Here is a 16501-nt window from a genome sequence, read left to right on the forward strand (position 1 = left end):
CGTTCGAAGAGTAACTTAGTCACTTTTGAGTATCAACTGGGCAATGCTCAGTGGTTACTATTAAATGTCCGTAACGAGGGTGAAAATTTTTTGGGAATAGGCTAAACGCAAGCTTGGTTTGTACTCCCTCCCTTTTTTTATAACTGACGTTTAAGGTTTTGCACACCAATTAAGAAAAGTTTTTCATTGCTTAAATCTGTACACTACTTTCCTTTTGTACCCTCATTAATTGTCAAATTCACCCATGTTTTCTCTGACTAGAGTACTAAATGGTGCTGTTTTACTAAGCTAAAAGCAATGCAATTACTAGGGTTGTTACAAAGAGAGAAGCAATAATTACTAGGAGTAGTAATTAAGAACCCTGTATTGGAAAAGAGAGATAAAAGGATAAAATTGTGAAAAAATAATTAATACTGTATGGGGATAATAAAACGACAGATAAAAGTACACTAAAGCAAATTTCTTAAACGTCAATTATAAAAAAAGGGAGGGAGTAACTATCAAATAAAAATGTTTATTGGACCTAAGACGGAGAGGACTCCAAATTTTTATGAGGGCCCTCTTCCTTTTAGCTTTACTTTTTTGATTCTCTTGCATGATCCGTTATGGAAGCGGGGTATATCAGTATCTCCCAGGTGCTTCTTACACGCCCTTTTAGCTTTACTTTGTGTCTGGGACGAGGATTCAATTCTTCTTTTTTTTTTTTTTAAGCAAGGATTCAATTCTTCTTAATCTATTCTTATAAGAATTTTGCACTAGAATATAGGATGATATTTTGTTTTTATACTGTACCATCTGTATATGTTTCAAGGGAACGTTTATTTTAGAAGAACATTTACTCTATAATCTAAATATTCAGTTTCTCTTCTTTCTAATAGGCAAAGAATTAAAACGCCTAACTAGAGTCAATTTGTTAATGAAAATATCCATAAAAATTAGTCTCTTTTTCTTTTCTGAAAAACAAAATTTCATGTCTCAGTAATGTACATCTAGTATAGCTTATAAGCACTACAAATGTACATCTGACTCGCTCTCCTGCATCAGCACCAGCACGCATAATAAGTCTATCATAAAAATGGCGCGGCCACTCTTGTGGCTCTGCTTCAAATCCAGACGGGTGCGAGAGCACCCGTCTGGTCCGATGGTGGTTCTGTCCCCATCGGTTCTCATAGGCTCAGTTGAGCCTCTTCCGTAGATAGAGTAGGAGTAGAAGTAGGAGTAGAGATGACAATCAAAAAAATTTAAAAAAATAAATAAAAATAAAAATGGCGCGGCCACGTGGCCGCAGCGCGTATATCCTGAATTTCCTCGGAAAGACCATGGCCCACTTCACTAATTTACCAGTCTGCTTCTCTTCTGGGCCCAATTCTTGCAACAGGATTAAACTATACTAAAAAATTACTCCTCAATCCTCTATTCAGATTCTTTGCCGCAATCTCCTCCCTTCGCCCATTAACTATTCATTCTTTTTTCCTTTTTTAACTTGCTGATTTGCGCATGTTTTACCCGCGTCTATTGTTGTTGAAATTTTCGAATTCTTTTCTTTTACCTTTTCCGCCGCCCCACAACTTTCTTGATCATAGAACAGAAAAAATTTTCTTTCTTTTTAGTGATCTTGTACTGCTTTTCCTCCTTCCTCCCCATCAATTTGTGTGCCCATATCTTTTTGTCCAATCCTCGTGTTTCTCAAAGCAGATAACGGTAGCTGTCGGCATTGACATTTGGGTACTCACTCGAGATTGGCTTCACTCCTTACCCCCTTTAGAGCTTCATTACGTAACCATTTGACTTTGATCCAACGGTCAAGAATAGCTTCATAGAGCTCTTCCATGCACGTGCACCATCGGACATTCAAATCTCACCTGATGTATTAAGAGAAAGCATACTGTTTCATTTCATCAAAAATTTCGGAGAGTGTAACAGTGTACTTCATTCTGTATTTGATGTCTTTTTTTTTTTTTAATAAAGAGGAGTGAGATTTAGAAAGTACGGAAGGAGAAAGAATATTTAAATTTAAAATTTCTAAATTTTGGAACTCCCAACTTTTAGCCATTAAACTAAAACCTCCTTGGCATCGTTCGTTTAAGTAGGTTTTTACTTCAACTTTTCCTTCTTTTAATCATTTGCTTTGATAACGGAATATTCTTCGCCAATGAAGTTTGTTTTTCTTCACAAATTCAAAGTTGAAACAATGCCTTACGCCATTAACATCAATGCAAACGTGTGACAAAGCGCAAGACGAAGTCAGCCTAACTTATCTTCGTAATTAAACCCAAGATACGTAACCAAATTAGATGATTTGGACATTTCTAAAAAAATATATATAAAATTAGATGATTTGCATCCTTGAGTATTGGTACAAGTTACTCCCAAAAAAAAAAAAAAAAGAGTAGTATTGGTACAAGTGGCACATCGAGGAATTTAGCTAAATATCCATGGCATCACTAGTTAGGTGGAAGGTCACAATTATGTATTAATCTTTCTAATCTTGTGTCCCTTTTCTAACAGATTATATCATAGTCTCCAAACCCAAACCCCACGAAAACACATCCCTGTTGAGTGCTGACCTGCGTATCTAGAATACGCATTTCACCAGGTCCATTGGTTCTTGGCTAGGATCATAGTTGGAAAGGTTGATTAATATGATAATATTGATTTAATCTTCTAACCTTGAAAATGTTCACTAAGATAGTCTTCTAACCTTGAACATGTTCACTAAGATAGTAAGGGTGCATTTGATAAAACTGAAGTCTGAAATTTGAAATCTAAATCCATTAAATTATTGAATTATTAAATATTAAATCTAATATATTTGAGTACATATCACATTTAGTGATAGGTGAATAATTTATCACTTAATTATGGGAGCAAGTTTTGCTTGGAAAATTCACTGCCACTTAATTAATTTAGATGTTCAAATTTTGGTTATTAAACGGCCTGAATATGTTCAGATCTGAATCCATTAAGTTTAAGTATTGAATTGGTTATCAAACAGGGTCTAAGATTCTCATCTTTTGCGTTAATTTCTGAATGGAGCATGAGATGGGTCTCAAGGAGAAAATTCTTTATGTCATTTGCTCTATCAAAGCTACCACGTTATGAAATTTCATAGTTTGAGAGAAAAGGGAAAAATAAAAAGGATATGAAAATTCATAGTTCAAGAGAAAAGGAAATGTGTGTATGTATACACACACACTCTTAGTGTACAAAATTTTTTGTTACGCTAACACGTATATAACATTAATCCAAAGCAAAGTAAAAAGAATGACGAAAGTCCTCTCTTTCTTGAAGGTTGTTTTCTGAAAAATAAAAGTAGGACTAAATCCTGAGGCTTTACTTCCTATTGTGAGGATTTTTTTTCCTTCTTTTTTTTTGGGTTCTAGGGAGAATTTAATCCTTATAAAGGGGAGAGAGGAAGTCAAAGATTTTAGTATTAAAAGTAATGTCTTTACGAGCTTAGCTGAATTGGTCACACATTAATTCCAAAAACTAATAGGAGTAGAACTTTTCAAGGTAAAATTTACCAACGTAAATTCAAGGCGTTGAGTCGAGTGTTGATTTCTATAACGCAATAAAAGAACCTTGGGCCAGCTCACTGTTAGTTCTCGCTTTAGGGGCCCGATTCCCATTCCTGATCTCGTTCACGGTTCACCCCTTTTACAGGAAATTGCAAATTGAGCCTTGTAGTAAAATAATAGTGAGAGCTGCCTCCAGTTTCTTTCTTTATTTTTCTCTTGTGGTAAATAAGGGTTTTAGAAAGAGAGACTGGGGAATATTTTCCAAGTCTTAAGGCTTACCCTCAGAATCTGAATCAAGTGATGTATATAAATGATAAAAACATCTCGAACTTGAGAAACGAGGAGGTATCCTCCATTCCAATATTCCATTGATCAAGTGATTTCGGTCCAGGACTAGCTTTCTACAACCAATTGAGCATCAATTTCCACAAACAATATGAGTTTAGGAATTTTGAGATTGTATGCTTTTGCTCATATTTTTCCTGAATGAAGCAAACATGACATAGAAGGAAAAACCCATGTATCCCTATGTTTTTCTCTAGCATAGATTGCTCTACTAGTGTGTTTTTCTACAACACTATGCAATTTCCCACTCTAAAATCACAAAAAAAAAACCATTTAAGCTTAAATATTATGTTTTTCTACTATTACCATTTAAGTGTCCCTATGTTCTTCTAAAATTAAAAAAAAAAGATTTAGAATGTTATATGGAGGGTATTATCATCATATTTTGTCTCATTTGTTTTATTTTAGTATAAGCACTAAATTTATAAGCAAAATTTGGATATATATATATATATGTGTGTGTGTGTCAAAAAGCATTTCATAATATATTTTAAAAGCATTATGATAATTGATGCAAAAAATAATCTAATAATTTATATCTACCAAAAACGAGGTAAACCTTCCGTAATTTGAGAGAAGCTACGAAAACGAACTTGTTTAGGGTCACTCTTGATGTGCTCCTGCTGCCCGGGTGAGGGATTCAAATCCGAACTTGGCAACGGTATGTGTATACTTCTCCCAGATTGTGGGACGTTCTTCTTAGCATCTGGGTCGGCTTCTTGCACTCTTTCTTGTAGAGTTTAGCAATAGTTTATACCATTGGGTTGGCCCAATCATTAGGCAGGAGTCTTAGCCCTGTTTGATATTTTAATTCAATATTTAAAATTAATGGATTCAGATCTTTTTAACATATTCAAACGTATTTGATAACAAAATTTGAGCATCTGAATGAATTAAGTGGCACTGAATTTTTTAATCAAAACTTGCTCATAAAAATAAGTGATAAATTATTCATTTATCACTTAAATTGACATACACTCAAAATTCAAATTTAATAATTTAACAATTCAATAACTTAATGGATTCAAACATCAGATTTCAATTTTCAGACTCCAATTTTGTCAAATGTAGCATTAGGCTTTGTTTGATAACCCAGTTTAGTACTTAAATTTATTGGATTCAGATCTTAATACATTCAAACCGTTTGATAACCAAAAATTGAACATATGAATTAATCAAGTGACACTGAATTTTCTAGGCAAAATTTGCTTCAAAAATTAAGTGATAAACTATTCACTTATCATTGAATGTGATATATACTTAAATGTATTAGATTTAATACTTAATAATTCAATAATTTAATAGATTCAAACTTCAGATTTCAGATTTTAATTTTATCAAATGCAGTCTTAGAGTTGAGGACTGCCAAATAGTATTTACACTCAATTTAATTAATTAAGAATTCATTCCCCATGAAAATAAACTAGAGCATCATGGTATCGGACCACTGGTCATTGCCTAAAGTGCCCATTCGGGCGCATTAGAGTGCTGTGCCTCTTGAAAGCGTGACCGAGGAGGTAGACAAGGCTGGGAGTTAACTACCACGCCACAAAGACAAGAAGCAGACAGCATCGTCCGTTGTAACCGCAACAAGCGTTGCCACCGATCACATCATTAAGTCCCAATCCGAAAATCGCACCTGGGAAAGCACGACACCGCCATTTGCCCATTCCCAGTTCCCATCTTGCTTTATTATTGGACAATACCGAACATGATCACGACTGTTTACGCACTAAACAAATCCAACATATCCGAAAACTCCGTCATAATTCATCACCCCAGCCAAGCTGTTATGGACCATGAACAGCTGACAAACAAACCCCCTCTTGATTGAATCGATATTAGATTAGCATTTCTTGTTATAATGCTACTATATTCTTCACAGCACAAATGCTACGCTTTCGATTATTAAGTTTCTCTCTATCTCCAATCTCATCATCATCATCTCCAGTTTTTAAGCCTCATACGCGGAACCGTTTTCTTTTCTTGAATAAGCTAAGTTCGCAAATGGGTTCTTACACAACGGCGTCCGAGTCTCAATTATCAGGCTCAAAGAAGCTTCTTTTCCGGCAGCTTTTTGAGAAGGATTCTTCTACTTACACCTATCTCCTTGCTGATGCTTCTCACCCTGATAAACCTGCCCTGGTATAAATAGTGCTTCTCTTTTCACTTTAGAACTATTTTTTAATACTTATTGTTTGATTTCTGAAATTGTTCGTGTGGCTTTCGGATTGTTTCAAATTAAGGGTAGTGATGAATTAAGTTACTTTGCAAGATGGATTTTTTTGGGAAAAGATTTTGTCAATAAGCTCTGTTTTTGTGTTTGAAATCTTGTGCTTTATAGTTTGAATAGTTTTCAAATTAGTAGTATAAATTTGGGAAATGCGAGTGTTAGGTTGGACTTTTTGGAATTTTTGGTGTGACACATTCATATGGTGGACCACTAAGTGTTTGAAAGAGTGTAAGGTCATGAGAAAAAAAGTTTAGAATCATTAACTGGTTTTGCAATAAAAGTGGAAAGAGACTGAGTTATTTTAATACTATTATAGATGAAGATCATAAGACTGATCTCGTGAAATGAGAACTGAAACAAGTTCGGTTCCCTGTCATGAAAGGTTCGGACTTGCCTGGCCATGGAGTCTAAACAATGCTCCGAGCTCAGGTTTTCCTGATTGTAGCTGATGGTTTTCATATTGTACTTTCTAGTTCCAATTATATTCAAGTTTTGCCCTGATACCTCAGACAGGAGAGATGTACCATCCTGCAGTTATTGTAGCAAGATTGGCTTTTAAACCGATTTGTGTAATGCGATTCATGTACGAGTTTAAATTGTGGTTATGATGCTTCAGACGTCTCTCCCATGGAGAATACTACGTCTATTAGTTGATTTTCTTTGTTGTTTTAAGATTTGAAGGGTATGTTGATTTGAATACTCCAAGTGCAGTTGGTTGACCCAGTAGATAAAACAGCAGATAGGGATCTATCTCTTGTTAAAGAACTTGGTTTGAAGCTTATCTATGCTATCAACACTCATGTACATGCTGATCATGTTACCGGCACTGGCTTGATCAAGGTAGGCCTTGTATACCTTTTGGACTGACCCTTTTCATGGTTCATTTTGTAATGCTTAACTGGCACTCATCAAAATAACACTAGGAGGACAAAGATACTGTGTTCACTAGATGGCTATCTGCCATCATAAAGTAGATTTTATCAGCATTTCAATTGACTATGGTTTACTTGTTTTCTATACTGTAGAGTAAGGTTCCAGGGGTAAAATCTATCATATCTAAAGCAAGCAATGCACAAGCTGATCTTCTAATTGAACCTGGTGACAAAGTCTATTTTGGTGATCTGTTTCTTGAGGTATGTAGAACACATTTATTCAGTTCTGTCTCATGTCTTACATTGTTAGACATAATGCAAGTACTGCTGCTTAACTGGTTTCTTGTTAAAGTTAGTTGACTCATAATACCTCATGAAGGATTTAACCACTGCATATAGCCTTGATTCCTGAATTATGGTTTGAGCATGTACTACTTTTCATGAAAATGCAACTATTCTTAATTTCATTCACTGTGCGATGGTCAACATTTTAGTAATTTCAATACACTTGAGCCTTCTGATCTCATTATAGCTTATACTAGGTCTTAGGAAAAAAAAAAGAAAAAGAAAAAGAACTTTTTGGAGCATTTCTTTTTAAGAGTAAGAATATATTCTATAGCCTATTATTATGCTAAATTAACCAGTAAATGAAAAATTATTCTATAGCCTTATATACACTTGAGCCTTCTGATCTCATTATGCTAAATTATTCTATAGCCTCTTTATGAAATGTAAATGAAAAAAGGATTATCCATTTAAAATGGATAATCCTTATAACAAAATGATCAGAAAATGGAGTTCCTTGTTTCAGGAGTGAGGATGTTTAAAGTAAAATTTATGGTAAGAAACAAAACTGAGATGTTATAAGGAAAAACTGTAGTTATCATATTCATTGTAGACATTTTGTTTTTACTGGTCTCTTTATGAAATGTAAATGAAAAAAGGATTATCCATTTAAATGGATAATCCTTATGGTAAGTAACGTTTGGAGTAACAAAATGATCAGAAAATGGAGTTCCTTGTTTCAGGAGTGAGGATGTTTAAAGTAAAATTTATGGTAAGAAACAAAACTGAGATGTTATAAGAAAAAACTGTAGTTATCATATTCATTGTAGACATTTTCTTTTTACTGGTGTCTTTATGAAATGTAAATGAAAAAAGGATTATCCATTTAAAACTGTCAACCATGACAGATAATCATTTAAGCAAGATGAATCCTTGGTTTTGTGATGTGACGTTTTGCAAGAGTGAGCTGTGCAATCATGTGAACGAACAACCTACTGTTGCCTGCCAAAATAGTAAATAGTTGCTATTATGAACTTGTGTTGAATGTTAAGAACATATGAGGTACCTATGGTGTCAAAGTGATGTTCTTGATTTGCATTTATTTTGTTAGTAATCGTCATGTGTTGCACTTTTGCAAGGGTTTAATGAGGGAGATATTATCTGATTTAGTCTATGATAGGTAAACTTACAAGCGTATGAAACTAGGATTTAATTACTTTCTTCAGTTTGGTGGCTAGACTTTGTAATTATGCCTATCAGAGCTGCCTCAACAGCTGGTGTCTGGATGGCAGGTTCGTGCTACACCAGGTCATACATTAGGTTGTGTGACATATGTTACTGGGGATGGGCCTAATCAACCTCAACCAAGAATGGCTTTCACCGGTGATGCTCTATTGATTCGTGGATGTGGTAGGACAGATTTTCAGGTACAGCTTCTTAGCAAGGACGTGTAGATTTATATTTCCTTGACTGTGTCAAATACACTCTTTCTTCCGTAACTCAGAAAAAATTTCCCTTTTGAAGAATATTTTATTTATGATATTTTTTATAGAGCACTAAACACCAGAACTAGGGCAGTGCAGTAAACTATATGTGGATGTTGTGGTTTCAAGCTCAGAAATCCATTTTGTTGTTGAATTTAAGTTGCACACTAAGATCAGAGAATTCAGTTTTCTACTTCAGAGAATCAATTCTGACATTGGCATCTATATTTCCTTTCAGGGTGGAAGTTCCGAGACTTTATACAAATCAGTACATACACAGGCAAGGACTGTAATTATTTCTTGCATATGGGAGTGCTTAAGAGCTTATGGTAGCACTAGGAAGTGAAAAATATTGGTGTCTTTTGTCTTCTCCTTGCTCTAAGCTATGTTTTTCTTCTTACCTCTGTCATCTTGTTGGCATAGATCTTTACGCTGCCAAAAGATACATTGGTGTATCCTGCTCACGACTATAAGGGATTCACAGTAAGAAAAGAATCATTAATATTCTTTGTTCTCACTATACAAACAAATCGCTTATGTATAGTCGTTTTTCTTTTCCAGGTTAGTACTGTGGGAGAGGAGATGAAGTATAATCCTCGCTTGACCAAGGATGAGGTAGTTTCCAGTTTCTGTTGATTACGGTTCATTGTCTTGAATGTCCACGTATGCGCAAAACTCTGAGTTGCTTGTTCTCAGAGACAGTATCTTGCCAAAGAAATGTGGTATTGAATAAAAAACCTGGGGATTTCAGGTGATATAGTTGACCTGAAATGTATACATGTCGTCCACTATGCATTAGGAGTCATCCAGAGCACTCTTCCGCGACTAAAAAGTCTGGAGAAATAATCCTACAGCGTCTTGCTTAAGCTTGATCAATGTCATGAATTAATCACAGATCATTTCTTTTTTTCTTTTCTGTCTGAAAACTGTATCATTTGTTCCACTGTGCCGTGAATGTCTGTCTGGCTATGGTTCTAACTGTGCGTTTGCTTATGCAGGCCGGATTCAAAGGCATCATGGAGAGTAAGTAATACTTCTCAGTACTAGGAATGAATGCATATTCTACACATTTGACTGAAAATATCATTATTTTTCATCTAATGACAGATCTGAACTTGCCATACCCAAAGATGTTGGACGTAGCAGTCCCTGCAAACATGCTTTGTGGATTGCAAGATGTGGAATCCAAAGCCAATTAAAGTTTTTGGTGAGCATATTACCATTCCCTCGGAGGACTTTCTCATCCAAGTGCAGGATTTCACATGTGAATAAGGAAGAGTGAAAACATCTCTGCTACTCGGCTGCATGCCAACCAATGTGTCGCCTGTAGCATTCTTGAAAGTGGTGTACTCAAACTGTAATAATATTACGCAATAATAGGTCCATGATTTTACTGGAAAATGGTGGAATACGCAAAAAACACATCTAACATGCTTGTGCTTAAACTTTTGGCAAAGGGGTCTGTAAATATGCTGAATTCCTGAATAATACTACTGGTAAACAACTGATTGGAAACTACTGATTTTCTTCCTGCACCACTTTAGAGGTAAAACGTCCTGCCTCCTTAAAGAATGAAACAACAGTTCGGAAATGGTAGCCGCCTGTTGAGGATAAGTTGGACAAGGGACAAAGTTCAAAGAAGCTTCCAGGAAATTACTTCTAGTACACCATAGGATTTTTAGTCCATTAGTGTACCACAAAGCTCTTTTAACTCTTCATCTGATAATGCCAAAGATAATCATATCAGGATCAAGAAGACAAATGCAGCGAGAATCATGTGGGATGCCAAGGTCCTCGTCAGACGTCAAGAGCAACCGCACCCGAGCGTGAGTTTGCATGAAGCATATATATATGTTAAACGTTCTTGACCCAAAAAAGAAAAAAATATAAAAAAAAATAAATCTAGATCGTGAATACTTGAACTATGATCCGATCAGGTCTTGCCCAGCTGGCTAATCCAGACTGATCAAATATAATCATACATATTTAGCATGACAACTGCCAAGCTATTTGGAAACATGTTCTCAGTAGCAGCAAGTCAACTTGTATTACTGAAGCCTCATTCTTTAGGATTAGTTTCATGAATGCACTTGTCTTGCAACCAAATACTCTTAATCCCCAATTGCCATGCTCTTAACCCGCCGCATTGGTTAACAAATTAATCAACGATTTAAACTGTGCCATCATGATATGACCTCATAGGTTTATATATCTAACTTTCGTAAAAAAAAAAAAAAGACCTCATAGGAGGATGTTATGATTCTTCTCATTTATATTAACAATTTTCATATGTATCTGATCTGATATTTGATTAAAAGTGCAGGACTCATATTTTCATTATAGTTTATTTACATGCAGAGAAAATGCTTAAATACAAGTCTCAGAATTCTTTTACTTCTTCTCCAATTTTTCTCTACTTTTTCTCTTCTTCTCAAAAGGCCTATCTCTTTGGGAGACAGACCCTATTTTTAATTTATTTTTTCTAATAAATTCTCTTCTACAATTTCTTAATGAGAGTTCTCTATCTCTCCTAAAGGTTACTACTGAATTTTTTTTTTTGGTTATTTTTGTAGGAGCTACTAGTTAGATTTTGGTGTATTTTTCTTCTTATTTGTTGTTTGATTTGAATTTTATTGACTAAAATTTCACGATGGCAGTGCACAGACTTATTCATATTTTTTCAAATATTTGTATCTATTAAATTGTAGATATGTTATATCTAGTGTATGTCCATTGGTGTAGATTTCTATAATGTTAATCAAATCGCACGATTTTCAGCAAAATAAAATTTGCTTTTTATTAAAAAAATGCTTAAATAGATGTACTAGCATAATAAAATTTGCTTTTTATTAAAAAAAAATGCTTAAATAGATGTACTATGGGGAGGTCCCACAGTACCATGTGTATTCTTGTTACAGATGAGAATTGAAAGAGCTAAAGGCTAAAGCTGATCAAGGACCTATTCCCATTACTGTTCCTCTACTCTTCAGGATCAGGGGCATGGACAAAGCCAGAGCTACCCCAACTAACAAAAGCCAAGTTCAATTATTGCACTTAATTTTGTTTTAATTTTCGACTTATACTTCCAATCAATCAAATTTCTTCATTCATTTACCTAGTCAAGGAAATATCCTTCTAGCCTAAGAAAAATGAGTGACGATGGGAAAGAGAGCTACCGCTCCCACCACCACCACCACATATCCCACCACCATCACCACCATGATGATGAAGAAAAACAAGAATCACTACCACCACCGCCACCACCACCCGAATATGGAACTTTCCAAGGAGTAGCCAACTACCCTCCTCAGCCAGTGATCGGCTTCCCTCAGCCGGTCCCACCTCCAGGTGCCTCAGATCGACCATACTATGCTCATGGTTATCAGGCTGTCCCGGGTAAACTAATCTCTTCAAACCCTTGAACCCTCTTTCTTCTTTTTAAAAATTTTTCTTTTACTATATATTTTGAAAATACTTTCATTTCTAGAGCAGTAGATATGAGTTTTCCCAAGTTAGTTAATCAAGAAAAGCTAGAAGGATAGGAAAACTGAGAAAAGATCAAATTTTTATTTTTGTCTTTAAAGAAAATTAAGTGATTTACAAAGGAAAACAAAAATGAAATGATGATTTGAAGTGGGATTAATTATCTTTTTGTTTTCTTTTTTTTTTTTTGGTTAATTTGAGTCAAGTGGCAAATTTAGGCTTTATATTGTTTCCTTATGAGAACTGCATATTGCAGTGTATGCTACAGGATTTGAGTTGCATTTGTTCACAGCATGATTCCAATAACAATGCAATTTCTCTTATTAAAGGATGCTGAATATATGTTGTTCTTGTTTGTCCAAACTCCAAAGCATGCTTTTTAACTAGTTGTCGTAAATATAAGTTGAGAGATGGTGTATCAGATCATATGTTAGTGATTTACATTACCACCCTGCTTTCATTATGCTGTATTTAGGACAGAGTAAAGGACAGTGCAACGCGTTAAAGGCTTTGTTTGGTTCCTTGTGAGATCTTTGGAGCCTTAAATGGAATTTCTACAAAGCATGATTCCACTTCCAATTCACATATGGGCGACCAAACACTGCCTTTCTGATTTGTGTCTGTATTGATATCTTTTATTTAACTGAGCCCGAGTCATTTTTACTGTGATGGGAAGGGTATAATGATATCAGGCTGTAAACCCTGTTGATTTAACTTTATGCTGTGATTACAAATTTTGTCTAGCTTGACCATTGTAATTTGGATAATCATTGCCATACCAGGACATACTGTTGCTGAGGGAACACCTGTAACAGGAAGACAGCGTCGTCTCCCTTGCTGTGGCATTGGCCTTGGCTGGTTCCTGTAAGTGGTTACTTTGTTAATGAATTTCAATGAGCCATCTTGTAATTTTATCTGCTGTTCTATGGGGTGTTCTCTCTCTCTCTCTCTGGTTTCTTTTGGTCTTTATGAAATCTGAATTTCTATTCTAAGAAAAGGTGCGTCTGGTTTGTCTTTTTCCTTCCCAATGAATTGTTGATCATTCTGCTTGCATTAGCCAAGGCTTTTCAAGTTTTATTGGATTTTGAAGACAGGAAGAAGTTGAAATTATAGTTATGCTTTTCATCTTTATCCTTAATATTGCTTATTCTACCTCAGGTTTCTAACAGGGAAACCTTGAGAGAAATTGACTTTTATGAGTAGCTGTTGGAGCCTTAATTAGGAATAGACTGTAGTGCATAGGCTTTCCTCTGACAATTAGAACTATAGTTCTGAAGCATAATCTGTTTTATTCTGATAATGGAGAGGAAGGATGCTGAATACGCTATCATGTAGTTACATCATTTTCGATATTATACAAAGCTATGTACAGCATATAAACATGTCCACTTACTGAGATAGCTACGGATAAGTTTGGCTTGCCGAAAACTTATCCATTTTCACAAGCTTGTTTTCTAGTAATGTTCTAGAATAGTACGATAACAAATCTACATGATACAGAAAGTGATGCTAGATTTGCTATTGAATTTTTTATCGGAAACCTTTTAGTTGCAGACTACTATATCCTCAAAAGAACTGCTATGGTTATCAAGAATTGTTCTATTTGGATATCAATATTCTATATTGGCTATTGTCAAGTTAAACATGTTGCAAATGTGATGTTAGATGAAGAAAATGACTGAATATTAATATGTTATTTTGTTAAACATCTCTTTTACATGTAATAAAAGTTTGTGTAACACTTAGATTTTACAGTTTCTTTACATAATTCTGAGATGCATTGTTTTCCCTAGGTTTATCATTGGCTTCTTTCTTGCTGCAATCCCCTGGTATTTTGCTGCATTCATCATACTCTGTGCAAAAGTTGATCCTCGAGAAAAGCCTGGATATATTACATGCACTGTTGCTGTAAGTAATCTTCAACTCTCTTTATAGTACTAAAGGGTGCAGCTGATTTTCCAACTGCCTTAATTTTCTGATCGTTGCTGCCTTATCAGGATGTCATTTTTTTTTCTTGTCAATGAACTATGAAAAATTCCTCTTCAATATGTTTGCAAAATATTCTGGAGTCCTTTTGCATTGGATATGCCTGTTTGATTATGAACTTATTCGAAGCAAAAAAGAGTCCACTGTAGTATGTGATCCAAATAGTCCTTGTTTGCCTCGAAAGTCCTTCCTTTCAGATGGTGAGATTCGATCTTTGTGCTGTATTTTAGTGAATTGGATGAACCACTGAAGTAGGAAGGACTCAAATTCACATTTTTCCTGTTTTTCAAGAAAAGGTTTCGTAGCCATAATTGACTTGAGACTGCAACCTGACTTGTAAATTCTTCAATCTCGTGTTGAGCCTAGCTCACTTAAGGCATTACGACATTGCAGTGAATATTTTCGAGCCAGTATAAACTCGAAGGATTAGCAGCATTGATGTGTTTTTAATCTTCTACAAAAGCCGATAGAGTCCCAATATGTTCCATATCTTCATAACCTGTAATTTTTTCCCATTCACAGGCCATTCTTGCTACTATTGCTATTATTGTGGGCGCGACGAAGGGGGACTGGTGAAAATCTCTTTCCAGAGGGTTGTACAGGTTCATTATGGGTGGATGTATATGCCTAAATCTACTTGTTATGAGTTTGCAAAGAAAATAATTTCTTTTTTATCCTTTGAATCCTCCTCTTAAATCAGAAACCTAACGTAGTTATGTACTATGTTGTGAGAGAAATCCATCTACGACATCGTTTGCTTCTTTTCGACCATGTTTTCGTAAAAATCACATCTTGAGGCTTGCAATCAATAGTGAGTTTTTTTTTTCTTTCTTTTTTTGCATCGGCGGTGTTAACATTTAGCATTTGAATTTAGGTTCATTTCGTATCCATTTAAGCCTGTCCAGTATAAAAAATTTGTTACCCTGACACTGCATAAAAAATTAATTCATGGATATTGCTGGTAATCTTTGCAAATACAGATTGGGCCTTCACCAGAACTTATATGTGTCTGGGCTATTTCTTCTAACTCGAGTCTCTACAAACAACTCTCTAACTAACTAATTGCTGGATTATGGGCTAGTACTTTTCTGAGCATAATCAAAACTGGAAGATGATATATGGTGGGCGACTCCCAAGGCCCGTGGCGGTTTCGGATTTGTTTTAACTGGATTAAGGGATTACTTTTTTTTACCACCCCTTTTCCTGGAGGGAAAGGGATGATTGTTTTCTTATATGAAAACAAACAAAAGACCGAAGGCCATTGATTCTTTTGCCCCATTGATTCTTGAAAACTCTTGAGAGAATGGCAAGCCAAGGTTGTAGCCCGAAAAGACAAGCATGGGACCTATTAAGCGAGCTTCCAGATCCATTGTTATGCTCAATAATCTGGTATCTTCCCACAAAAGAAGCCATTGCAACGAGCATACTATCCCGCAGATGGAGATCCTTGTGGAAGTGTCTCACTCGCATTGATATTGGTTTCTGTCCCCGGTCATTGCCGGGAGAATCATACTCGGAAGAGATTGAAAAAGTGCTATTTTCGCAAGAGAACAGTTTCATCTCGGTTTTCCAGCTAGTTCTTAGCCGAGGAAACCTGACTCTGGAGGAGTTGGGAAGATGGATTGAATATCTGAAGGAAGAAAAAAACGTGGAACAAATTTCACTTATTGGTAAAAGACTCGTTCGTACACTTGGACTATAATTCACCCCAACATCGACATGGCCTGCTAACTTCTTTCGCGGCAGAACTCGTCGTTTGGTAGAACTGACATATTTAGCGATTCGTGATGCATCTGCTTTTGAGGGTTGTATAAATCTCGAGACTTTAATTCTCGTTTCTGTGAGCGTAGTGGATGGAGTTCTTGCTAAGATAATTTCCAATTGCATATTCTTGGAGAATTTGACCCCTTATAGGTGCTAGGTACTTGAAAAAACTCGACATTCGTGATACAAGACTCAAGTACTTGGAAGTCGGAAATTTGTGTCTAACCAAATTTGAGCTCCCCGCTGAAAGTTTGAGATATTTGTCTCTCAATAATGTCGCTTGTTCCGCCTTCATCTTTGAATGCTCAAACCTTGATGAATTTCAACTTTATTCCACAACAGGAAATCAAATTTCGAGGGTTTCATGTGTTTCCAAGGCTTCACATTTTCTAGAGAGGTTAAGCGGCATACGGGTGAGAACCCATCTCTTTGTCTCATTGACTATGAATAGCATATTGCATGCATGGCCAAATTAACGTGCAAATACTAAGTATTGTTTGAGTATTCCAAAAGACTGTTAAAAACTACAAT

At 35.6% G+C, this 16501-nt stretch overlaps 2 protein-coding genes across 2 annotated transcripts; both read left to right on the top strand.

Annotated features, from left to right (window-relative positions):
* Positions 1–5444: 5444 nt before the first annotated feature.
* LOC113770913 (persulfide dioxygenase ETHE1 homolog, mitochondrial) lies at positions 5445–10229 on the top strand. Its single transcript, XM_027315540.1, has 9 exons — positions 5445–6008; positions 6808–6936; positions 7122–7229; positions 8546–8680; positions 8976–9017; positions 9161–9220; positions 9299–9352; positions 9736–9760; positions 9845–10229. Exons 1-9 carry the CDS (start codon positions 5754–5756, stop codon positions 9934–9936), a joined length of 900 nt encoding a protein of 299 aa, XP_027171341.1. The 5' UTR covers positions 5445–5753; the 3' UTR covers positions 9937–10229.
* Positions 10230–11690: 1461 nt separating this feature from the next.
* LOC113770467 (60S ribosomal protein L18a-like protein) lies at positions 11691–15033 on the top strand. The gene is made up of 4 exons (XM_027314930.1): positions 11691–12133; positions 13003–13084; positions 14014–14128; positions 14729–15033. The coding sequence occupies exons 1-4, from the start codon at positions 11887–11889 to the stop codon at positions 14780–14782; spliced, it is 498 nt and encodes a 165-aa protein (XP_027170731.1). The 5' UTR covers positions 11691–11886; the 3' UTR covers positions 14783–15033.
* Positions 15034–16501: the final 1468 nt, after the last annotated feature.

Source organism: Coffea eugenioides, chromosome 5 (assembly GCF_003713205.1).
Source record: "Coffea eugenioides isolate CCC68of chromosome 5, Ceug_1.0, whole genome shotgun sequence".
Classification (NCBI taxonomy): Eukaryota; Viridiplantae; Streptophyta; class Magnoliopsida; order Gentianales; family Rubiaceae; genus Coffea; species Coffea eugenioides.